General features: G+C 38.5%; 1 protein-coding gene across 2 annotated transcripts in view; it reads right to left on the minus strand.

The window, feature by feature from the left end:
• The window catches only part of C18H3orf70 (chromosome 18 C3orf70 homolog), an 80,141-nt gene extending 53,264 nt beyond the window's left edge, over nucleotides 1–26,877 (minus strand). Inside the window, exons 1-2 of one of the 2 annotated variants that reach the window (XR_011529115.1) lie at nucleotides 26,200–26,877; nucleotides 25,555–25,744 (exon numbers count right to left, since the gene is read on the minus strand). Coding sequence is in view for 1 of the 2 variants with exons in the window: in XM_070582454.1 (XP_070438555.1) it covers nucleotides 26,200–26,389 (190 nt within the window). In the remaining variant the exon portion in view is untranslated. The remainder of the gene's footprint in view (nucleotides 1–25,554; nucleotides 25,745–26,199) is intronic. The other variant, XM_070582454.1, reaches the window with a different exon arrangement.
• Between the last annotated feature and the right edge of the window lie 301 nt (nucleotides 26,878–27,178).

A 27,178-nucleotide genomic window follows, 5' to 3' on the forward strand; every position in this document is an offset into this window, starting at 1 on the left:
ACCATCTTGAAAAAAGGATGTACAAAATATTCGAAGTAACAAGTTAGACTCAGACGGTTTTTAAGTTTCTCCAATTTTATATTCTTATTAAAATTATTTACAAGGAGTTAGGACCCTCACGTTACACTAAATAATGAATTAACAGAAGTATGACTATAAATCTAAGAACTTTTTTTTTTAAAGATCAGCACCTGGGCTAACAACTGTTACCAATTTTTTTTTTTTTTAAGGATTGGCACCTGGGCTAACAACTGTTGCCAATCTTTTTTTCTTTTTCCTGCTTTATTTCCCAACCCCCTCCTCCCCGCCCCCATACATAGTTGTATATCTTAGTTGCAGGTCCTTCTAGTTGTGGGATGTGGGACGCCGCCTCAACGTGGCCTGACGAGTGGTGCCATGTCCGCGCCCAGGATCCGAAACCCGGGCTGCTGCAGCGGAGCGCGCGAACCTAACCACTGGGCCACGGAGCCAGCCCCAATCTAAGAACATTTTATAAAAACAGCCGCTAGGAAATGTAGGGTGAGCAACACAACTAAGAAGACAAACTTAATAACAAGAGAAGAACAAACAACTTGCTATGGCAAAAGGGGAAGGTGGAAGTATAGGGAATGTATAAACTGATCACATATAGCAAAGGGCAGTGATTCTAACAACAAGTAAGATAATATTTATAATCTGTTTAGTCTACTTACTGTCTAATTAAGAAGGCAACTTTAGACGTGTCCTATTACCAAAATATTTATACTCAAACAAAAGAAAATTATAACATGCTTGTTCATACCACTCTGAGTTAAGAGCAGACTGCAGAGCAACAAGCGACATGCCATCCAAGAAGTAAAGTCTACATGACGATAAACAGATTAAAACACAAGCAGTAGTTCCACTTTGGTGATACAATGAAAACTAAACACCCACTGAAATTTTGGCTTAGAGACTTTCTCAAAGTGAGCAACTAAAACAAGAGCCAGCTCCTCTTTCAGTCACCTCTTGAAGTATAATCTTTTAATTAAGGCAAATTGGTATTAATTTTTTTAAAAAAACCTCTCTATTTTTCCTGTTGATTTGTTCCTATGAAGCCAAAAATTTCATGTCATGTAATTATATAACAAAATGACCCTGAAAACGTTATCCTCAAGTTTGGGTTAAAAATAAATTTGTTTTTCAATATAAGCTATAAAAATTTTTTTCATACAATTTTTTATAGGTATAATTTACGTACTATAAAATTCATCCTTTTAAAGTATATCAATCAGTGGTTTTTAGTATATTCACAAAGTTGAACAAACATCACCACTATCAAATTCCACAACATTTTCATCACCCCAAAACAGAAATCTCCTATCCATTACTGCCTCTCTCTTGGATGGTTAATTGTATGTGTTAACTTGAGTGACCACAGGGTGACCAGATAAAACATTATTTCTGAGTGTGCCTGTGAAAGTGTTTCTAGATGAGCTCAGCATTTGAATCCATGGACTCAGTAAAGTAGATTGCCCTCCCTAAAATAGGTGGACATCATCCAACCCATCAAGGGCCTGAAGAGAACAAAAGGCAGCAGAAGAAAAAAGTCACTCCTTTTTGTTTTCTGCCTGGCTGCTCAAGTTGGGACATCTCATCTCATCTTCCCCAGCCCTCAGAATAGGATTTAAGCATCAGGAACCCTGGTTCTCAGACCTTCAGACTCAGACTGAATTACTCCACCAGCTCTCCTGGGTCTCCAGCTTACAGATGGCAGATCATGGGACTTCTCAGCTTCCAAATGCACATAAGCCAATTCATCACAATAAATCTCCTGTGTGTCTGCATGTGTGTATGTGTATGTGTGTGTGTGTGTATTTCTTAGTGGTTCCATTTCTCTGGAGAACCCTAATACATTCTCTATTCTTCCCTCCTCTAGCCCCCAGCAAACACTAACCTACCCTCTCTGTCTCTATGAATTTGCCTATTCTGGACATTTCATATAAATGAAATCATACAATACGTAGCTTTTTGTATCTGGCTTATTTCACTTAGCATAATGTTTTCAAGGTAATCCATGCTGTAGCATGTATCAGTGCTTCATTCCTTTCTAGTGACAAATAATAGTCCATGTACAGATATATTGCATCTTGTTTATCCATACATCAACTGATGGACATTTGGGTTGTTTCCACTTTTGAGATATTATAGATAATGCTTCTATGATGTTTGTGTACAAGTTTTCATGTGGATATATATTTCATTTCTCTTGGGTATACATCTAGAAGTAAAATTGGTAAGTCATACGGTCAAAACTCTATGTTTAACATTCTGAGTATCTGCCAAACTGTTTTCCAAAGTGGTTATACCACTTTACATGATGGTTCTAATTTCTCCACATCCTCAGCAACACTTGTTATCATTTGTCTTCTTTTATTATTGCCATCCAAGTGGGTGTGAAATAGTATCTCATTGTGGTTTGAAAAAAAGTAATTCTTAAATGATCTGACAGTCTAAAATTGTAAACAATTAAATGAATATCACCTTAGCCAAATCAAAATAATTTTACATAACTTGTTGTAATTTAACCCAAAAGTTAACCATGATAAGTCTATGATTAGGTAACAATTTCTCCAACGTTCTGAATGGAGGCACTTACTACTCAACAAAAAATAGCCAAGTGATAATGTCTTGTTATAACAGAGCTTGCCTAAAGTTTAATGTCTGGTTAAACAGTTCTTTAATACACTTAATTCCCCTTATTACACCAAACTCATACATGTATGCATTTACATACCATATCGTTCCAAAAAAGCTTTAAAGTAACTCTTAAAAAGACATGCTATACAGCAGGAATTTTAAAAATAGACTTGTTTCTGACTGTATGTTATACTAGGCAACCACACTAATCTTCCTGCCAAAAAACAACTTAAAAATGCTGGGAAAAGATCTTGATATTCTCACTACATTGATGCACTGACAAAAAAGCATGGGATACTCAGGCCAAAACTCAAGTAAAGGGAGAAACTCAGAGAGGTGGGTACAAAAGTGAACATGATATTTACTTTGAGAATATTTACAGAAATAGGTGAACTTGAGTTTGGTTTCTATGACCTATTGGGAGATGAGGGTTCAAGACACAAAGCTTAAGGCTTACCACAAATGGTCTAAGAGAAAACTCTCCATGTGGTTGGTATCAGTGTAAGAGTAAACTAGAAATAAGCCTGCTCCTACAGGGTTTTACATACCTTGAACTTAGGAGATAAGAGGGGAGGGAGGAGAAAATGATCACTCATTAACAAAAGCTGTCATTCAACAGGTTTTAGACAAACTTCATACTTCCCAGGTGGTCCAAACATGTCAAACTATTTGTTTAATTTAAAGCAATCCTGTACTAATAGTGTCCCTAGACACCCGGCAGAAGCAAAAGCAAATCCTGTCTGGAGGAATATTCCCATGGATAACACTCCAAGAAACAGGATCTCATAGTTAAAAAAAATCACAAAATATATGAATGAACAAAGCACTTAGTAAAATCTAGTAGAATCAGATCTGCAAAGCTTCAAATATCCAGAAACAGAATATAATATGCTTGTTATGTTTAGAGAAATAAAAGAAATTTAAAATATGAATAAAAACAAGTAGCTATTAAAAAATGAGCAAGACTTTTTCAAAATGACTATCTGAAAAAGTACCAAATAGAATAGCTATAAAATAATACAATAAGTAAAGTGAAAAACTCAATGAATCACTTTTATGACAGATTAAACTGGGTCAAAGAATTAGTAAACTGGAAGGCATATCTGAAGAAATCATTAAAAATGCAATATAGTGTGACAAAGGGATCCACAATATGAAAAAGAAATTAAAAGACATGGATGATAAAGTGAAAACATAAAAGACATCTAACTAGAGTTCTAAAAGAAAAAAAGAATGAGAAAAGGAAAAACATATTTGAAGAGTGGGTGGTCAAGTATTTTCTGAAACTGATGAAAAACATCAATCCACAAACTGAGGAAGCTAAATGAATCCGAAACAGGATAAAGAAAAAGAATTCCACATAGACACACTCAATGAAATGTAGAACATCAAAGACAAAGAGCCTGTCTTAAAGGCAGATAGAGAAAAAAACACATTCAAAAGAATGATAAACTGACAGCTGACTTCTCCACAGCAACAATGTAAGCCAGAAGAAAGTGGAATGGTATCTTCAATATACTAGAAGTCTATAATCAGTGAAAACATCTTTGAAGAATGGGGGTAAAAACAAACAAAAATATGCTCAATTCAGTCATAATGCGATAAATGAAAATTAAAACTACATGAGATGCATTTCTAACCTATCACAATGGCTAAAACTCAAATGCTTCACGATATGCTCTTTGTGAGGCTGTGAAGAAACAGGCATTCTTGTATGTGCTGGAAGCAGGACAAATAATACAACCCATATAGAACAGAATTTGGCAATATCTAACAAAACTATATATGCATTTATTCTTTGATCCACCAATCCCACTTCTAGATTTTACTCTAAAGATATACTTCTACAAATATATAATAATATATGCATCAGTTATTCACTGAAACACATTTGCAATAAAATACAAGAAAAAAACAAAATACCCTGCAATAAGAAATTGGTTAAAAACCTATTCACAAATAGACACAATAGAGTACTATCCAAGCACAAAGAAATGAGAAGGATCTCCAAAGATGGATATGGGATGATTTTTAAGATATACTGTCAAGTAAAAAAAAATAATGTAAAAAGTAACAGTATGACTAGTTTTTCTTTATGAAAGGAGAAATAAGAATGTGTATGTGTACATAAATACACACACACACATATACATGTGTGTGTACACATATAAAATGCAGTGACTTTTGCAAAAAGAAACACAGAAAGAATAAAACAGAAAATTAATAAGAATGAGTACTTAGAGGAGGTACATTGAAATGGGGTAGAAGGTACAGAAATACAAATGAGACTTCTCTCAGTATTCTTTTTTATATAGTTTTGACTTCTGATATTCAAAAATTAGAATCAAATAAAAATGATAGAGACTAACACTTTCAGGAAGATGGAGTAGACATATTTTTTCTTATTCTTCCTAAGTACAACCAAAAACCTCAGACACTATACATAAAACAAACAGAAGACAACTCTGAAAGGGGACGAGAAGAAGACTGACCAACTAGGGACCTCAGCACAAGCAATGACACGGTGGTGAGTTCCCAGGGTTTTTTGTGTGGGTTTATATGCCAGGTCTGGAGCTGAAGAAGCTGTAAACCAGGAAAAGCCAATGGAAGCAGCAAAAGACACCCCAATAAATGCCTGCACTCTCTGGCCAAAGGACAAAGAAAGGAGTGACCCATCATGGCAGAAAACTTTTAAACAATAATTGCTCCACTCCAGCCAAACATCAGTGTACTGTGTACTCCACCCCAGTCCATGACAGCAAAGGTGGGAGAGAGGGAAGAACCTGGACTTCTATCCCTGAAAGGTTCTAATGAGGTATCTCAATATCTGGCCAGGTGGTGTCAGAGAACCAAGTGGAAAGTGAGGGAATAAGGTCATCATGGCATCAGTGGAGACCACCTGGAGAGCCAGAACCCCAACTCCTACCCAGTTGTAACAAGAAGCCCCCCCTCCACTGGGTGTCAATGGAGAATCTGGATTTCCACCTCTTCCTGGCAGTAATCAGGCAGCACCCTCACTTCCCCGGCTAGAGTGGTATCCAAAAAAGCCAATAAAAACAGAAGGTTTAAGATCAAGAGTCTTATAACATAAAAATGTCTAGGTTTCAACTGAAAATCACTTTGCAAAGCAAGAAACCAGGGAGAACTCAAACTGAACAAAAAAATGACAATCCAAAGATGCCAACACTGAGATGACAGAGACGTTAGAATTATCTAACAAGAAATTTAAAGTAGCCACGATAAAAACAAAAAACCCCCAAAACTTCAGTGAACAATTACAAACATGCGTGAAACAAAGGGAAATATAGAAAGCCTCAGAAAAATGGTCTCAGCAAAGAAACAGAAGAATAAAGAACCAAACAGAAATATGAGAATTGAAAAATACAATAAACAAAATAAAAAGCTCAGTAAATGGGTTCAATAGAAGAATGGAAGAGGAAAGTTTCAATGAACTGGAAGATGGAACAACAGAAATGAACAACTTGAACAACAGAGAGAGAACAGACTGAAAAAATGGACAGTGCCTCAGGGACCACAGAACTATAACCAAAAAAAAACTAACAATCATGTTACTGAGGTCCCAAAAGGAGAAGAGAAAAAAAGGCAGGGCTGTAAAAGTATGAGAAGAAATAATGGCTCAAAACTTTCCAAATTTGGCTAGAGACATAACCTACAAATTCCAGAAGGTGAGAAAATCCAAAACAGGACAAACCCAAAGAAATCCAGGCCAATACACCTCATATTCAAACTTCTGAAAACTAAATAAAAAGAAAAAATCTAGAAAGCAGCCAGAGAAAAACAACTCCTTACCTATAAGGGAAAAAGAATTCAAATGACAGTAGATTTCCCAGCAGAAACCATAAAGGCAAGAAGGAAGTGGTATAACTTTTTTCAAGTGCTGAAAGGAAAGAACATCAACCCAGAATTCTATAGTCTCTAAAAATATCCTTCAGGAATTAAGGAGAAATCAAGGCATTCTCAGGTAGAGGAAAGCTAAAAGAATTTGTCACCAGCAGACCTACTGTAAAAGAATGGCTAAAGAAAGTTCACTGAACACAAAGGGAATAATAAAAGAAGGAACTTTAAAAAATTGGGAAGAAAGAAAGAACACAATACAGTCTGGCCCAGTGGCATGGTGGTTAAGTTTGTGCACTCTGCTTCAGCAGCCCAGGGTTTGTGGGTTTGGATCCCAGCCGCAGACCTACACACCGCTCATCAAGCCATGCTGTGGTGGCGTCCCACATACAAAATAGAGGAAGACTGGCAACAGATGTTAGCTCAGGGCCAATCTTCCTCACCAAAAAAAAAAAGAGAAAGAAAGAAAGAACACAAATACTTTCCTTCTCCTCTTGAGTTTTGAAAATTATATTTGACAATTAAGACAGAAAGTACAATCCTGTCCTATAAGATTCTAAATATATAGACAGAAAATATTTAAGATATTTATATTATAAATAGGTGGAGGGCAGAGGGATAAAAAGGGAAGGAAGGTTTCTATACCTCACTCAAACTGGTCTAAGGATGCTAACAGACTGTGATAAGCTCACTCATGTACATGAGTGCTTGCTCACTCTCTCTCTCTATACACACACACACACACATATTTTGCATGTGTGTGTGTGCATGAATAATGCAATTCCTATAGCAACCTCTAAAAAGCTACACAGAAAGAAAACTAAAAAATATTACAGATAATTAAATTAAAATTCTACAAAATGTCCAAGTAACTCACAGGAAGGCAGAGAAAAGACATAGAGAAACAAAAGATAGGAGAAAAAAATGGAAAACAAAAACTAAAATGTCAGACTTAATCCCTAACTTATCAATAATTACATTAAATATAAATGGTCTAAACATACCAATTAAAAGACAGAGATTGGCAGAGTGGTTTAAAAAGCAATTTATGCTGTTTATAAGAAACTCACTTCAAATTTAACAGTATAGACAAGTTAAAAATAAAAGGAGGGGAAGGTATGTTATGCAAACATTAATCAAAGGAAAGCAGCTGTAGCTATATTAACATCAGATAAAGCAGCCTCAGAGCAAATAAAATTACCAGAGACAGAGAGGGACATTCGATGATGATAAAAGGGTCAATCTAGGGGCTGGCCTCGTGGCTGAGAGGTTAAGTTCGCACACTCTGCTTTGGCGGCCCAAGGTTTCGCCGGTTTGGATCCTGGGCATGGATGTGGCATCGCTCATCGGGCCATGCTGAGGCAGCATCCCACATGCCACAACTAGAAGGACCCACAACTAAAAATATACAACTATGTACCGGGGGGCTTTGGGGCAAAAAAGAAAAAATAAAATCTTTAAAAAAGAAGGGGTCAATCTAACAAGTAAACATAGTAATTCCAAATGTGTATGCAACAAACAACAGAGCTGCAGATAATATGTGAAGCAAAACTGACAGACTTGAAAGGAGAAAGAGACAAACTCAAAATTTAGTAGGAGACATCAACACTCCTCTTTCAACAACTGACATAACAGACAGACAGAAAATAAGCAAGGATGTAGAACTCAAGAACACAATCAACCAACAGGATCCAATAGACATTTATGTAACACTTCACCCAACGAGAGCAAAACACCCATTTTTTTAAGTGTCTGTGACACTTGGACCATATCCTGGGCCATAAAACAAACCTCAATAGGTTTCAAAGAATTCAAATCATACAAAGTGTGTTCTCTGACCACACAGAATCAAACTAGAAATCAATTCACAAAAATATGACAGGAAAAGCTCCAAACATTTGGAAACTAAACCATGCTTCTAAATAATCCATGAATCAGAAAGATGTCTCCAGGGAAAACAAAACATACACTGAACTGAATGAAAATGAAAATAAAACATATCAAAATCTGTGGTACACAGATAAAGTAATGCTGAGAGGGATTTCTCTAGCAACAAATGCATACCTGAGAAAAGAGATAAAATCTGAGATCAATAATCTAAGTTCCCACTCTCAAGAAGCTTATAAAAACCAGCACAAAATAAACCCAAAGCAAACAGAAGGAATGACATGATAAAGATGAAAGCAGAAATCAATGTCATTGAAAACCAAAAAAAAAAAAACAGAGAAAATAAATGAAACAAATAGTTGGTTCTTTGAAAAGGTCAATGAAATTAACAGATCTCTAGCAAGACCGACAAAGAATAACGGGAAAGACACAAATTACCAGTGCCAGGAAGGAAGCAGGGAATACTAACGACCATGCAGACATCAAAACTATAATTAGGGAATACTACAAACAACTCTACACACATAAATTGGACAACTTAGAATGAAATAGACCAATTCCTCAAAAATTACAAACTACCACAACTCATCCATTGGTAATAATCTGAAGAGCCTCTTAACTACTAAGGCAATTGAATTAGCAATTTTAAAACATTCAAGAGAGAAATCTCCAGGCCCAGATGATTTCACTGGAGAATTCTACCAAATGTTTAAAAAAAAATTAACACCAATTCTAAACAGTCTCTTCCAGAAAGTAGTAGAAGAAGGAAAACTTTCCAATTCATTGTATGAAGCTGGCATTAACCTGATGCCAAAGCTGGACAAAGACAGTACAAAAAAGAAAACAACAGACCAACACCCCTCATAAATATAGACATAAAAATCCTCAGCAAACTATTAGCAAATAGAACTCAGCAACATATAAAAAGAATTATACACCATAACCTAATGAGATTTATTCCAGGGAGGGAAGTCTGGTTCAGTATTTGAAAATCAATCAATATAATCCACCATATTAACAAGGTAATGAAGAAAAATCACAAGATCATATCAATTGATGCATTTGACAAAATTTAATACTCATTCATTATAAAAACAACTTTCAGAAAATAGGAATTTCTTCAACTTGATAAAAAAGCATCTATAAAAAACCTACTACTAATATTATACTTAAAGACCAACAATTTAATGCTTTCCTCCTCAGGAGGAGACAGCAAGGCACAGATACTTGCTCTCATCACTCTTATTCAACATAGTTCTGGAAGTTTTAGCCAGTGTAATAAAGTAAGAAAAGGAGGGGTAAAGGCACATGGATTGGAAACAAAACAATAAAACTGTCCCTACATGCAGATGAAATGATCGTCAATGTAGAAAATCCCAAGGACAATATATTTTTAAAAAACTCAGAATAAGTGAGTTCAGCATGGTTACGATGATGCAAGATAAATATATGAAAATCAATTGCATTTCTATATACTGCCAATAAGCTCAAGGACACTAATATTAAAAACTCCATCTGCAATCAGTCAAAAAAATATAAGTACAGTCATGTGCCACATAATGAAATTTCAGTCAATGACAGATCGCATACACGATGGTGGTCCCATAAGATTTAGTACCACATAGGCAAAGTGTGTAGTAGGCTACATCATCTAGGTATGTATAAGTACCCTCTATGATGTTTGCACAATGACGAAATCACCTAATAATGCATTTCTCAGACGGTACCGCCATCATTAAGTGATGCATGATTGTACCTATGTGTAACAAACAAAACATGCACAGGACTTAGATGCTAAAAACTACACAATGCTGATGAAAGAAATCAAAGATCCAAATAAATGGAGAGCTATATCATGTTCAACATATAGTAAAGATTCAACATAGTAAAACTTTCAATTCTCCCAAAATTGATATACAGGTTTTACCACAATTCCTATCAAAACTCTAGCAAGATTTTTATAGATATAGACAAGATTACTCTACAACTCATATGGAAAGGCAAAGGAATCAGTATTCCTAAAACAATTCCTAAAACAGCTAAAACAATTTTGAAAATGAAGAATAAAGTGGGAAGAATCAGTCTACCCAATTTAAAGACATACTATATAATAAGCTATAGTAATCAATGCTATGTGGTACTGGCAGAGGAACAGACACATAGATCAATGGAATAGAACAGAAAGTCTAGAAACAAACCAATATGATACAGTTTTTGGCAAAGATACAAAAGCAGTGCAATGGAGAAAAGACAGCCTTTTCAACAAATAGTGCTGAAGCAACTTGGACATCCATAGGCATGAAAGATGAAGCTTAATCTAAACTGGACACCTGACACTAAAATTTACTCAAAATGGATCATGGACTGAAATGCAAAACTTAAAACGAAAACACTTTTAAAAAAAAAATGAAACAGGAGAAAATCTTCAGGACCTCAAGTTAGGCAAAGAGTTCTTAAAAGCACCAAAAGTACCATCCATAAAAGGAAAAAAGGATAAATCTGATTTCATCAAAATTCTGATCTGCAAAAGACTCTGTAAGAGGATGAAAAGACAAGCTACAGAACTGGGAGAAAGTATCTGCAAACTACTCTTCCGACAGAGGACAAAGGACTGGTACCTAGAACATATAAAGAACTCTCAAAACTCAACAGTAAAAAAAGAAAAAAACTATTAGAAAAGAATAAAAGAAGTCGCTTCGACAAATGGTGCTGAAACAACTGGACATCCACATGCAAAAAAATGAATCTAGATGCAGACCTTACACTCATCACAAAAATTAACTCAAAATGGATCATAGACCTACATGTAAAAATGCAAAACTATAAAACTCTTAGAAGACAACATAGGAGAAAACCTAGATGACCTTGGGTATGGTGCTGCCTTTTTAGATACAACACCAAAGACATGATCCATGAAAGAAATAACTAAGAAACTGGACTGTATTAAAATATATAACTTCTGCTCTGTGAAAGAAAACTTCAAGAGAATTAGAAGACAAGTCACAGACTTGGAGAAAATATTTGATAAAGGATTGTTATCCAAAATATACAAGGAATTCTTAAAACTCAGTAATTAAGAAGACAAACAACTCAACTAAAAAATAGGCCAAAGACCTTAACAGACACCTCACTAAAGAAGATATACTGATGGCAAATAAGCACATGAAAAGATGCTCCACATCATATGCCATAAGGAAAAAAGCAAATTAAAACAACAAGCTGCCACTATACACCTATGAGAATGGCCAAAATCTGGAACACTGACAAGATCAAATGCTGGCAAAGACGTGGGACAACAGAAATTCTCTCTCACACACTGATGGTGGAAATGCAAAATGGTACAGCCACTTTGGAAGACGGTGTGGCAGTTTCTTACAAAACTAAACATATACTTACCATCTGATCCAGCAATCGCACTCCTTGGTATTAACCCAAAGGAGGTGAAAACTTATGTCCACACAAAAACATGCACACAGATGTTTACGGCAGCTTTATTCATAATTGCTAAAACTTGGAAGCAACCAAATGTCCTTTAGTAAGTGAATGGAACAAAGTGTGGTACACAAGACCCCAAATAGCCAAAGCAATCTTGAGGAAGATCAACAAAGCCAGAGGCATCACACTTCCTGATTTCAAACTATATTATAAAACTATAGTAATCAAAAGAGTATGATACTGCATAAAAACAGACACAGATCAATGGAACAGAATAGAGAGCCCAGAATAAATCTGTGCATATATGGTCAGTTAATTTATGACAAAGGAGCTAAGAATACACAACAGAGAAAGGACAGTCTCTTCAATAAACGATGTTAGGAAAACTGGACAGCCACAAGCAAAAGAATAAAACTGGACCACTATCTTACACCATACACAAAAATTAACTCAAAATGGATAAAAGACTTGAATGTAAGACCTGAAACCATAAAAATCCTAGAAGAAAACATAGGCAATAGGCTCCCTAACATCATTAGCCTTGGCGATGACTTTTTGGATTTGACACCAAAAGCAAAGGCAATAAAAGCAAAAATAAACAAGGGGGACTACATCAAAATAAAAAGCTTTTGCATAGCAAAGGAAACCATCGACAAAATGCAAAACAAACGACTGAATAGGAGTAAATATTCGCAAATCATATATCTGGTAAGGGGTTAAGACCCAAAATATATAAAGAATTCATATAACTCAATAGGAAAAAAACAAACAATCTGACTAAAAAATGGGCAGAGAATCTGAATACACTTTTTTCCAAAGAAGACATACAGATGGCAAGTAGGTATATGAAAAGATGCTCAATATCACTAATCGTCAGGGAAATGCAAATCAAAACCAGAATGAGATATCACCTCTCACCTATTAGAACAGCTAGTGGCAAAAAGATAAGAGATAACAAGTCTTGACCAGGATGTGGAGGAAAGGGAACCCTTATGCATGATGGGAACATAAACTGCTGCAACCACTATGGAAAACAGTATGGAGCTTTCTCAAAAAATTAAAAGTAAAACTACCATATGATACAGTAATTCCACTTCTGGGTATTTATCCGAAGGAAACGAAAACACTAACATGAAAAGATACATGTTTCGAGTTCAACGAAGCATTATTTACAAAAGCCAAGACATGGAAGCAACTGAAGCGTCAATCGATAGATAAATGGATAAAGAAAATGTGGTATATATATAAATACAATGGAATATTATTCCACCAAAAAAAGAGGGGCAAATCTTGCCATTTGCAAGATGGGTGGACATCACACTTCCTAATCACACTTGAGGATTATGCTTAAGCAAAATAAGTCAGAAACAGAAAGACAAATACCATATGATTTCACTTACATGTAGAATCTAAAAAAGAAAAAAGAAGAACTGAACTCATAGATACAGAGAACAGATTGGTGGTTGCCAGATGCAGGGGGTGGGAGAAGAGAGAAATGGGTGAAGGTGATCAAAAGGTACAAACTTCCAATTAACATAAATCCTGAGGATATAATGTACAGCAGTTACTATAATTAATAATACTGTATTGTACACAGTAGCCTGCCCTTATCTGTGGTTACACTTTCCAAGCTTTCAGTTACCTGAGGTCAACCAATGGTCTGAAAATATTAAATGGAAAATTCCAGAAATAAACAATTCATAAGTTTTAAATTGCATGCTGCTCTGGGTAGCAGGATGAAATCCCATATTGTTCCACTCCATCCCACCCAGGACGTGGATCATCCCTTCGTCCAGCATATCCATGCTGTATAGCTACCCACCCATTAGTCACTTAGTAGCCATCTCACTTATCAGATCGACTGTCATGGTATCACAGTGCTTGTGTTCAAGTAACCCTTATTTTACTTAATAATAGTGCCAAAATACAAAAGCAGTGATGCTGGCAATTCAGATATGTCAAAGAGAATTCATAAAGTCCTTCGGTGTGTGTGTGTGTGTGTGTGAAGAAGATTGGCCCTAAGCTAACATCTGTTGTCAATCTTCCCCTTTTTTCCTTGAGGAAGACTGTCACTGAGCTAACATCTGCACCAATCTTCCTCTATTTTGTATGTGGGATGATGCCACAGCATGGCTTGACAAGCAGTGCTAGGTCTGCACCCAGGATCCGAACTTGCGAATCCTGGGCCACCCAAGCAGAGTGTGCAAACTTAACCACTACACCACCAGGCAAGTTCCCCATAAAGTACTTCCTTTAGGTGAAAACATGAAAGTTCTCGACTCAATAAGGAAAGAAAAAAAAATTCATATGCTGAGGTTGCTAAGATTTACGGTAACTTTTATTACAATATATTGTTATAATTGTCCTACTATTAGTTACTGTTGTTAATCTCTTACTGTGTCTAATTTACAAATTAAACTTTATCATAGGCATGTACGTATGGGGGGAACAAGTATACATAGGTTTCAGCACCATCCGTGGTTTCAGGCATCCTCTGGGATCCTGGAATGTATCCCCCATAGATAAGGAGGGACCACAATATTGAAAGTGGCCAGAGTAAATCAAAAGTTCTCATCACACACACACACACACACACAAATTGTAACTATGTGGTGGTGGATGTTACCTAGACATTGTGGTGATCATTTCACAATATATACAAATATCAAATCATTATGTTGTACACCTGAAGCTAATAGAATGTTAAATGTCAATTATACCTAAATAAAAACAAAACAAAAACTGTGGTACATCTACATAATGGAATATTATTTGGAACTAAAAGGAAATGAGGTATCAAGCCATGAAAAGACATGAAGGAAACTTAAATGCATATTACTAAGTGAAAGAAGCCAATATTAAAAGGCTACATTCCAATTATATGACATTCTGGAAAAGGAAAAACTATGAAGACTTTAAAAAGATCAGTAGTTTACAGAGGTGGGGTGGAGGGGAGATGAACAGGCAGAGTACAGAGAATTTGTACGGCAGTGACAATAATCTGTACGATATTATAATGATGGACATATGTCATTATACATTTGTCCAAATCCACAAAAAGTACAATACAAGAGTGAACCCTAAGGTAATCTATGGACTTTAAATGACTATGATATGTCAATGTTGGTTCATCCTTGGTGAAAAAAAAAAAAAAAGTACCATTCTGGTGAATGATGTTGATAATGGCGGAAGCTATGTATGTGTGGGGGCAAAATATATGGGAAATCTCTGTACTGTCCTCTCAATTTTGTTGAAAACCTAAGTGATCTAAAAAAATAAAGTCTTAAAAAATAAGATAAAAGACATTTCACCAAAGAGAATACATAAATGGCAAATAAGTACATGAACATTAGCCATTAGGTAAATGCAAATGAAAATAAAAGGAGTTAGCAATACATACCTATCAGAATGGCTAAAATAAACCACCACCAAATGCTGCCAAGAATATGGTGAAGAAACTGGATCACTCATACATTGCTGGTGGGAATGTAAAATGATACAGTACATACAGAAAACAGTTTAGCAGTTTCTTAAAAAATTAAACATGCAACCACCATACTACCCATCAATTGCACTCCTAGGCATTTACCCCAGAGAAATGAAAACTTCTGTTCACAGAGAAAACCACAAGCAAACATTTATAGCAGGTTTATTTGTAAAAACTGTAAACAACCCAGATGTCCTTCAATGAGTGAATAAACAAACTGGTACATGTATATCATGGAATACTTCTCATCAATAAAAAGGAACAAACTATTGACACACTCAACAACCTGGATGAATCTCCAGAGAGTTATGCTGAGTGAAAAAAGCCCATCCCAAAAGGTTACATACTGTATGATTCCATCTCTGTAACATTCTAGAAACGACAAAATTATAGAAATGGAAAACAGATTAGTGATTGCCAGAGATTAATGAGGGGATGGGTCAGGAAGGAAAGTGAGTGTGGCTATAAAAGGGTACCACGAGGTATCCTTGCAATGATAGAAATGTTCTTTATTCTGTCTGTATCAATGTCAATTTCCTGGTTGTGAAATTGTACTCGTTTTGCATGATGCTCCTACTGGGAAACTGGATAAAGGATATGTGAGACCTCTGTATTATTTTTCACAACTACATGTAAATCTACAAATTATCTCAAAATAAAAAGTTTAACTTAAAAGGATGAAAAAAGTAAACCTGAAATTGATGAGAATCAGAAATAAATTAACCTAACTGATAATATAACCATACAGAAAAAAAATAATTCAAGAAACTTTTGAACACAGTGCTCTGACTATATAGCCTTTCTAAGATAGTCTACAGACCAAAACATGCAAACAAGCTCGAACTTATTCATCAGTTTGTTGTTGGCAGTGGTACTTACACAATAATTCACAAACTATCTTGTGTGTAGTTGAGGATAGAGGAAATGAGTAAATATTACGATGTACTGGAAACCAGGGTTCTTACCCACAGGGAAGGGAGGTACAAATATGGAATGGGGAAAGCTGAAGGACACACGCACACACATGCACATACAGATTTCCTAGATCTGTCCAGTGAAAGGGCCTAAATGCAGTAACATCCAGTAGAAATAAGCACACTGAAAGCCCAAACAATGGTTTCCACACCATTCTTCACTAAAAGGAACTGGGGTCCTTGGAAAAATAGCTGATTTTCTTGTCTGGAGCAGGGCAATTAGTAGGTAAGCCTGGAACATGTTGTGGTTCCAGAAAGCAGGGAAGTGCTCAAAAAATGACAGGGATGTCGAAAGGACACAGGAGTGAGCTTGAAGGGGCTCTCACTGGCCAAATTTAAGACAATTTGAGCATCAAAAAGAATTGAGATACCTGATTATAATATATTGAAAAAAATAAGCTGTCTATAGTAATACCTAAAAAGAAGGGCTTCAGGTAGAGAAGAGAGATCTCATCTTTACATAAGAACGCCATCAAATGGTAGAAGGATTGACAGAAATAGAAAATCACTAATTTGCAGCCACCAAGGTAATAAGTGATTCACACAAGAATCTTCAATCAATACTAGAATCACTGGGTTAAAGTTTGCTGGGAACAGGATATTCACTCTGTCCAAGTATCATCCCACAGATTAGTTAAAAACAAACAATACTTTAAGCAAAGAAAAATAACAAAGGGGAAAGGGCATCTTTATAATGACAGATTTGCCAGTTACCACCTAGTGTGAGCAACAGTGGAACAACTTGACATTACACGTCTTTTCGTGTGATGTTACAAGAAGGATACAGTATCACCTATGTAACAACTCAAAAAAATGTTTAACCAGAATCTAATCATTATGAAACAATTAGGCAATTAAAAAATATAGACATTCCATAGGCAGTTAACCTGGATTCTTCAAAAAGTCCAATGTCATCCAAAAAAAAATGTGATTAGGGGCCAGCCTGGTAGCATAGTGGTTAAGTTTGTGTGCTCCACTTCCGTGGCCCAGGGTTGGACCTACACACTGCTCCTCAAGCTGTGCTGTGGCAGCATCCCACACAGAGAAAGTAGAGGAAGACTGGCATGGATGTTAGCTCATGTACAATCTTCCTCACCAAAAAAAAAAGTGTGATTATTCCAGAATGATTAAAGGAGACTAAAGTGATATAATAATGAAATGTGGTGTATGAGTCTTGATTGGACCCTGGATTGAAAAAAAAAAGCCAGCTATAAAAGTCATTTTTTGAGAATTAAGGAAACTTTTTATTAGACAATATTACTGAATTAGCTTTAATTATCTTAGGTGTGATTAGTATTCTGGTTATATAGGAAAATGTCTTCATTCTTAAGAGAGGCATGCTGAAATATTGAGGTGTGAAGTGTCATGATGTCTGTAACTTACTTTTAAATGTTTAGGAAAAAGGAGGTATGTGTGTATGCATGTGCACATGCACATGCGTGTGTGTGTGCAGAAAGAGATAAAGCAAATGAGCCCAACAGAATTTTCCATGAAACACCAAATTATTACCCTCTTAGTGTTTTTATTTCACCGAAGGTCTGAAAAATGAGATACAAAGGAAGAAACACATCTGTATTACACCAAAACATCTAGCTTTAAATGGACAAATAAGCACTAGGGAGGTTAAAGAATCTGTCCTGAATAGACTGCTTTGGGGCATTGTGCAGACACAGCTGGAAGGATTTATTACACACTGTTGGCACTTCGGATATTGCATGTTTTTGGCAGTGTGCTTACAGAATACCGTTAAATATCAGAAAATTCAAGAACAAATCAACAACAAGAACAGGAGAAATACAAAACAAAAATTCTGTGAATTTGAGTAACGCAACTTGCAAAGACTACAATGGAGTCTACTTTGTCCAGCATTCTAGCAGCCAGGAGTCCTCTATGACCCAGAACTTTTGCCATTTTCATATACAAAACCAGTATTCCAAATGATGACCAAATATCACCACAGGATCCTGACTTCTAAATCATTAAGGTTAACTATGTTCACTTTCACTTTAACATAACGTAAGTTTTGTACTATTCTGATCCTTTGAAACCTGTTGACCCATATTTGATATATATGATATATCTGATTAACCAGAACTATCCGTTGCTTAACAATGGTGGAAAACAGGAGGGAGCAGGGCAGCAGTAGTTGGAGCACAATATCAGATTTCATGAGAAAAAGTAGATAGTCATCATATAGTAACTATTACAAAACAGACCTACTAACAATGATCAATAACAAACTCAAAAATTTATAAATGTAATATTTGAAAGGTCTATTTTCACTATCTTTGTTGTTTTTGAGTGTTCAATTGAACAAACGGTCACAAAGTGAATTCCAGATTAACCAGGACGTTCGTGGAAGAGGGAAGCAGTCAGAGTTGGGGACTTTGACAATCATCACACTCCAAGGCTGCTACTATTATTATCCCCATACTGAAAGTGAGGAAACTGAAAGAGAGATTAAGCAACTTCTCCCGAACCACACAACTAGTAAGCGGGCAGAGTCAGGTTTCAGACAAAGTCAGGATGACCTGGCCATCCAGCATTTCCACTGTCTATCTGTTTGTTTGAGGAGGGGCCGATGCCACCCTTTACCAAACACCTGCACCAAGGACTTTGCCTGTGTCATTTCACCTTCACAGCAACTCTGTGAAGGAGGATTTTTCTTCCTATCTTTCAGAAGAGAAGACTGAAGCTGAGAGAGGCTGAGTAATCTGTCTAAAGTAACACCGCTAATAAATGGAAAGACCAGGATTCAAACCGAGGTGCGTCTGACCCCACGGCCCTTGTCCTTCTAAGACTACACTGTGCCTTCCACATTCTATGTAGAAACCATTTATTTTTCAAGAAAGCAACTCTTTAACTAGACAACTTCTGGTTGTTAAATATGTGTTCTTATATTTATTTGAATTAATAACATAATTTGTCTGAAAATATTCTTTCTTGTAATTAATGAGATTCTACAACACGGGAGAACAAATAAAGTGAGGGTGTCATAACGTAGGAAATTATCACAGAAAGGCCCTCTAAAGCTATCTGGTTCAAATCCCCAAGTTCAACAGGCTTGGAAGCCAATAATAATTAACAGTATGTATACAAATCTAACCAAAAAAGGCCCTGAACCAGTGAGGGATCAGTTGAGGATATGACACGATGGAAGCTCCAGATTATACAAATACATTATTAAATGTTTTTTTAAAGTATAGTTTTAAAGAGTTTGCATCCACTCTAAAAACGTTCATATTGCATATAATTGCCCTTCTCTTAAAATCAGGAACCATTCTTGGCACCAGCCCAGTGGCCCAGGAATTAAGTTCACGCACTCTGCTTTGGTGGCCCAGGGTTCACCGGTTCAGATCCCGGGTGCAGACCTACACACTGCTTATCAAGCCATGCTTGGAAGGTGTCAGGCATATAAAGTAGAGGAAGATGCACATGGATGTTAGCTCAGGGCCAGTCTTCTTCAGCAAAAAGAGGAGGACTGGCAGCAGATGTTAGCTCAGGGATAATCTTCCTCAAAAAAAAAAAGAAAAAAGAAACCATTTTCATTTTACTTATTTACTTAATTCGTGATTGTTCCAAAAAGAACTTTAAACAGCTGAAATCATCCTCACTGTACCTTAAGTGGAACCAAGAAACCCAAAGCCCTGTTACCAGTTGGTCTGTAAGATTCTGATGTACATTTACCACACCTGCTCAGAGCTCCCACATGCAACCTTCGGCAAGTTTCCGAATCTGAAAAATGAGAATAATAACAGTAGCTACCTCACAAGGTTGTTGTGGTTTAAATGAGCTGACACATGCAAAAAGACTACAGCTACGCCTGCCTGCAAGCATTAGTGTGTTAGCTATTATTGTTGAAGTTGATGTATGTCCATGATGGAAGCACCACTGGGACGGAAAAGCACCTATCAGCCCTCTCTCTCTCAAAAGCTTTGGGGAAACTCACTCAGAACCTGATCTCACACTTGTCCTCTTAACATCTGTAGCCTCTCCCTTCAACTAGCAGACATGGTAAGAACCCTCACTCTTAGAAAAATCTTCAGTTGACTCCTCCATCCAAACTACCACTCCTTTTTTGGTTTTTTTGCGAGTTCTGTCAAGCTTCTTTAATATATTTTCCGTAGCTACTGTTATTGATATGACTGACATGTTCCTTAGGAAAACCAGCTGGCCTTCCCCTGGGGAAGTCAGAACTTGATTCTGTCCCACAGTTGTGCAGAAGCAGGAAAACAGAACAAATAAAATACCACAGAAATCACACCACCAAAATACTAACAGGGAGAAGTATATTTGCCCTAAGGTCCTGATGGTTAAATTCTCTAACCAGCTCCTTCTCTCCCTATGGGAAATCTATAAATAGGACGCCAAATTACAACCAAACATTTGCTTGGATAGTCCATTAGAGACCAGACATTTAGGCCGCTAGGCAGTGTACCACCTCTCTGAACAGTCTTGAAAAGAAACACTTCCAAATTCCGCCTTTTCAACTCCCATTTTTCTCTATTTCCATGCTGCCCATCCACGTTCTGCTGTGACAGTCTTTCTTTAGATATGTTAATATCATTTATTAGACTACATCAAGTCCTACTCTTCCTGCTTTCAACCTGAAAGAGAGACACCTTTTAAGATATCTTTTGCAGAAAACCGAGCTCATCTATTCCGTAATTTTATTAAGCCAACTCTGAGTTCTGCTGGTGGCACCTATATCATACCACGTACACTCCCCCGTTCCCACCCACCCTGTCACCTTCTAATCACTTTTGCTTCCTTAACCCTTAACTTGAATTTCATTCCCCACCACATCCAATGACCTCTTTACACTTCTCATTCTTCTGTATTTCACTATTGCAACTGATACAATTTGCCACCCATTTCTATAAAACTTTCCCCATCATTGGCTTTAACAGAGCCAAAAAAAAAAAAAAAAAACCTCTGCTGATTTTGCTCACTGATTTTAAATTACTCTACAGTACCTACAGGGCTTAAGAGTCCAGGTCCTAGAATCAGACAGACCTGGATCCAAATCCAGGCTCTACTCCTTACTAGCTCTGTGCCCGTGGGAAAGTTACTTAACTTCTCTGAGCCATTTTCTTCAACTGTAAAATGGACATAATGACATAATTGGCTAAGTGATTAGCATAATAAACTTACTCTAGCACAAATTACTCACTCAATAATATCTGTGTCCTACTTCTCAGCTCCTGACATTCTATTCTTTTTTCTACCTTGAAGAATTCACTGCCTCAAATAGCTTTGACTAATACTGCAATTAAGTATATGCCTGAAGCTACTGTTGCAGGACTAAACCTTCCACCTTCTTCTTTAGCAACAAAGAAAAGCACTATTTGTATATTTCACCAATATCTATGAAATAACCTGTTGAAAACTGATTTCAGCTTTATACTCTTCTGAAAACACTCATTTCCCTTGGCTTCTGCAATACCATACTTTCCAGACTTTTCTTCTCTGGCCATCTCTTAGAGTCTACCACCAGCTCATCCTACTATACTCAGATCCTAAATATTAGTGTTCTAAAGGGAAAGCCTAAGGGTTTTCTTCATTTCTCACACTACAGTCTCTCCCTTCGAGACCTCATGCTTCATCAGCACCACAAGTGCAACCTATAAATAAGTAAATGACTTCCATATTATCTCTAGTGCAGACATCTCCTCTGAGCTCTAGATCCCTCTACCCAACTGCCTACTGACATCACCACGTGATGACAAGGCAGCTTAAACTCAATAGATCCCAAACTAGCTTCATGATCTTCCTGGAGTCATGATTTAAAACGGGATTCAGGATCCATGATCAACCAACCTAGTATTACGTTGCTTTTAGTGAACGAAAGGCAGCAGCATCTATCCAAGCTGCATAATGCAGAATTCCAGAAGTCTAGAAGTTATCCTTTATAATCTTCCTCTTCCTCCCCCTCCACATCTAATCTATTCCAACTTCCATTATATGGATATTGCTGCATGAATTTCAATCTATTTTTTACACAAATACCAAAATAATCTCCCTTGCTGGCTTCATTCCCCTACTGCCCTTGTTATCACGATGATGCCAAGATCTCTATCAACTCACACCCCATGCTTCTCCACCTTTGCAGTTCACCCCTCCTCCACATCTCAACAACCTAATTTCTTATTCCTTCTAAATACTGTCTACTCCAGCCGAATTTGCTTTACAATATCTCCATGCGATTTATTCTTTCCCATCCCTCTTCACCAAGCTATGCCTTTTTCTGTCAAAACTCCTCTTGGAATCCTTCACTCATTAATTCAACCCAATATCACTCCTTACAAGGAAAAAAATAAAGTTACAGATTCAGGACCATACTTTATTCAGCCCAATAATCTACTTTTGACAGTGATACCAACTATAGTTTCCCTCCCAGACATGATCCTCCAAATCAGTCATTACCCAATACACTAATTACTTCCTTTAATAATACATCAAGCACTACATCGATCAATATTTACATGTTTTGTCTTTTATGAACACGTATATATTTTTAGCCTTTTCTATTTCATAAGGTTATGAATTTCACAAGTTTAACATCAACCACACAAAGCTGAACTTCCTCCATTTGTTCTGGTAGCATCAAGGTAGTCCTCTGATTTTAGCATTTTCTCATTTGGTGAACAAGCTGATAGTTTTCTCACCCATACCATTTGTAATTTGGAGGGAATACAAAAATAAATACTGCATGAATCATGCCCTTATCCTCTGCTTAAAGGGCACAATCCAGCTGTACTCATATTTATATTCCTAGTTTCCATAATAAAGTCTCATAAAGAGAGGGTGCTCAACACACGTTCAACAGAATTAAAGGAACTCTGCTGAGGACTGACACTGTAATGTTCACGAACGCCGAAAAGAAAGGAGGACTTCTCAAATATATTATCTCTGCTTTTCAAGAAAAATTATATTTGAGCTAAAAAAAAAAGGGTAGAAAGAACTGATGCCAGGTCTAGGTGAGGAGACTAGAACATAGCACCTTGCTGCTCTAAATGAAAGGAAGCTCCTCGTGACTGTGCTCACTGAATGGCTGCCAGTGTAGGCTGCACGGAGACCCGGAGGGCTGCCAAAGACTGGAAGAGAGCAAATACATGGAGACCTGATTTTTTTTAAAAAAAACAGGAAGAACTGCCAACAATAATCTAGTATACTTGACATCAATCTTTTTCTAAATTCAGATTATTCATTCAAAAAATAGCCTCTAATCACTTAAAAAAGAAAGCGGTAAGCGTTTGTAGTACCAGCCGGAGTGATACCAGACTAATCTAATTTCTTATCTTTTTTTAAGAGTGTGTGTTTAAAGACAGATCATACATTAAAAAGCAGTAAAAAACAGTGTGTTGGTAGGACTGCAACAAGGTATTTGACCAGGTTCTCATTATACCCACATGGATAAGATAAATATAAGATGGATAACAGTACAATTAGGTGGCTAGGAAACTGTCTGAATGACCATAACAACAAGTGCTCATTAATGAACCACTATAAACCTGAAGGGCCATTCTACTGGCAAGCCTCAGGACTCCATCTGTGGCCTTCTGTTCAACAATTTTATCAGTAACTTGAATGAAGATGTAGAAGGTTACTATACTACTGTTGGCATCCAATACGCAGTTGACATGAAACCAGAAGGCTCCTAATACATATTATGAAAGAGCCCAGATCTAAAAACACAACGATGAGCCAGAAAAATGAGCTGATTCTTAAAAAATGAAATTTAATAGGGAAAACTATCTAAGGGATCAATCAGTACCTGTGTCCAAAACTAACGGTGAGATGGGCAAGCGCTGCAACTTAATTGCCACACATGGAAAACAAACAAACAAGCAAAAAAGGGCCTAATGGTTTTAGTTGACTGCAAGCTTAGTTCAATCTGACAGCAGCAAGCTCAATATGATGGGGAGATCAAAAAAGCTAATGTGATGCTAGCTGCAGCAGTAGCAGCATCTCAAATGTGGGAGATAGCAGTCCTGCTCAACTCCAGACTGATCAGACCACAAATGGGATATTGCGTACCCCTTCCAGGGGTCACAGCCTTCAAAGGATCATAACCATATTGGCACAGGTTCAGAACAGAACCAGAATGCTTAGGAGCCTGGATATTATTCCATAAAAGGAAAGGCAGAAGGGAACAAAGATTTATAAATAGGAAAAAAGAGTGTCTTGCGAGAAAAATGATGGCTACCTTCATTCAGTCATTTAACAAACAAATTCCAAACCTATTTCAGGACAGATATTGTGACAGTGGCTGGGGATACAGAGAGAAAATAGTCTATGTCCATGAGAAATTCATATGTATAACCGAAGAGTTGAAACAGCCATGATCTAAAAAAAGGATTAGATTGTTCTATGTGATTTCATAAGGTTGAAATAGGAGCAATGCAAAGAAGTTAGAAAGCAACCGATTTCAGCTCCATATAAGGAAGAGTATTTTAAGAGTCAAGCTGTCTAATGAAGGAAGAAGCTGCTTGAGAAGCTTGCAAGGCTCCCATCAGGAACCGTGTACTTAGCAGGGACACTGCTGAAATAAGACAGGCACTGAACTGGACATTTTTACTGTTCCTCACAGTCCACACTATGATTCTACCCTTTCCCAGGAAATGGACTCTCACCAGATTCATCCCACTGTGTACTTCAGCATCTCAGGTTTCCTACACTTGCTACTTCCAACTTTGTACCCTGTCCCCCACTGAAGCAATGCTTTATAACAGTCAATGGATCTGAGAGCAACAGGAATAATGAGAGATAGGAAGAACCGGACCCATCAGCACACAGAACACAAAACATCAATATGTTCAATGTGCCTTGTATTTGAAAAGAAAATGTAACAATCTCTATCCCTTCATTCATAAATTCGACTCAAAATATTCTATTATGTTGAATTAATGTAAATAAGGATTTATTATGTACTGCATCTCTTGTTGGGAGCCATTTTTTCCTAACCAACAAGGAAAATTTTAATTTAAGATCACTTCGAGAATTCGTGTCCTACATAAACACTCCAAAACCCTCTATTATAAGGTTATGTGGCAACTAAGTTTAGAATATATTTCTAAAAAGAAATTATTCATTAGACATAGCGGGCTAAATACCATGAACTAATCAAATTGTGAAATTCTGATTAAACGACTACTTTAACCCATCTAAAAGTCACAGGCAGGATAAACACAGAGAAAAGGTACAAACTATTTAGTTCTCGCTTTCATAAACTGGTTTAAGATTATTTAAGCTTACCTTCATTCATTTTATTTTGTAATTTTAAAACAGTGTCACATATCGGGTCTCTATGCTGCATCTGGGTATTTAAGGAGTTCACCCTTCCAAAGTGTTAATATTAACTTCTTGGAAGTAGTCCCTCACACTTCAGCGCTTTCTCAATTTGGATACAATAAATGAGCCACAATTCGATTTCCCAGGGCTCTTTCTTTTAAACAGCAGCCCGGAAAGACAAAAGTGAGAAAGAAAGAAGAGCATCTTTAACCACCAGCCCTGAAAAAAAGGCTTCCCCTCCGGTTGTCGTCAACTCCGACTACCTACCATTTCTGGCTGTCTACCATTTCTCAACACACTGCCAGGTCGTTTCGGTTAAAAAAAGGAAAAAAAAAGCAGATTCCAGTTTTCCCGGGACGGGGAGATCCCCTTCTGTAGAAGTGGCTAATGCTAGGCTCCCCGCGGGATCTCATCTCGTTGCCAAGGCAGCGCCAACCCCAGTCGTCCGGCCCGAGGGCAGCTCCCGCCGGCCCGGAGCCCGGGGCCGCCCCAGCCCGCGGGAGAGCAGCCCCGGCCCAGCCCGGAGCCCCCGCGGCCGCAGAATCCCAGCCGCGACCCCAGACGGCCCCGCGGGCGCGGAGGAAGGCGGGGAGACGCGCCTCGACTTACAGTGACACCATCCCAGGTGACAGCACCAGTGCAGCTTGAAGCACTTGCCGTGGCTGTGCGTGGCACAGATGGAGAGCCCGTCGCACGGCTGGAAGTCGGGTCTGCGGGCAGCGCAACTCCGCGCCAGGGCCTGAGCCTCGTCCACTTTCTCGCTCTTCCAACCCCGCTCGGGCGCCGCCGCCGCACTCATCTCCTCTCCCTCTGCGGAGCCGAGGCCGGGAGCCCGGGAGAAGCGGCGTCTGGGCGGGCAAGAAGCCGAGCCGGCTGCAGAGCGGGAGGGCGCGGCGCGGGCCGGGAGTCACGCCAGCGCGGGTCGCGGGCGGCGGCGGCGGCGGCGGCGGGAGCGCGGCGGTCCCAGGCTGGCAGAGGAGCCGCCCCGGGCGCTGCGACCGGGGGCTGGGCCTGCCGCCGCCGCCGCCGCCTCCCTGCCCCCTCCGCTGCGGCGCGCGCCGCGCCCCCACGCGCACACGCACGCGCACACGCGCGCGCTGGCGGCCCCGGCCGACGCCACGCGGCCGTCCGCAAGCCCCGCCTCTTCGCACCCAGCCTGCGGGCGAGCGCGGTCGTCGGCGCGCCCTCCCCTCACGGCGAGCGAGTCCCTGCCGCACGCGCGCTCGGTGCTCGGAGACCGACCCCGGCCAATGGAGGGCTGCTGTGGACATACGCACGCCTCGGCGGCTTGGCATTCCCACGCACCCCAGCTTACACGCACGCTTCCCACACACACCTCCTTCCGAGCTGGGTCGTCTCGAGAAGGGACACACACGTCCACGCTCCACGGAGGGCTGGGCACACCGAGCGCACGTGCCCCGAGCCGCTCCCTGGGCTGGTCTCTGCGCCCCTGCCCGCGAGGCGTTCTTGCGCACACAGCCGCTCCCCACGCGCGTCTCACGTCTTCCCTCGCACACGCCTTCCCGGGTTCTGGGCACAGACAGCCCTCGGAGGCGCGGGCACGTGCACACGCGCGCACTCCCCCAGG

The sequence above is a fragment of the Equus przewalskii genome, chromosome 18 (genome assembly GCF_037783145.1).
Source record: "Equus przewalskii isolate Varuska chromosome 18, EquPr2, whole genome shotgun sequence".
Taxonomy (NCBI): Eukaryota; Metazoa; Chordata; class Mammalia; order Perissodactyla; family Equidae; genus Equus; species Equus przewalskii.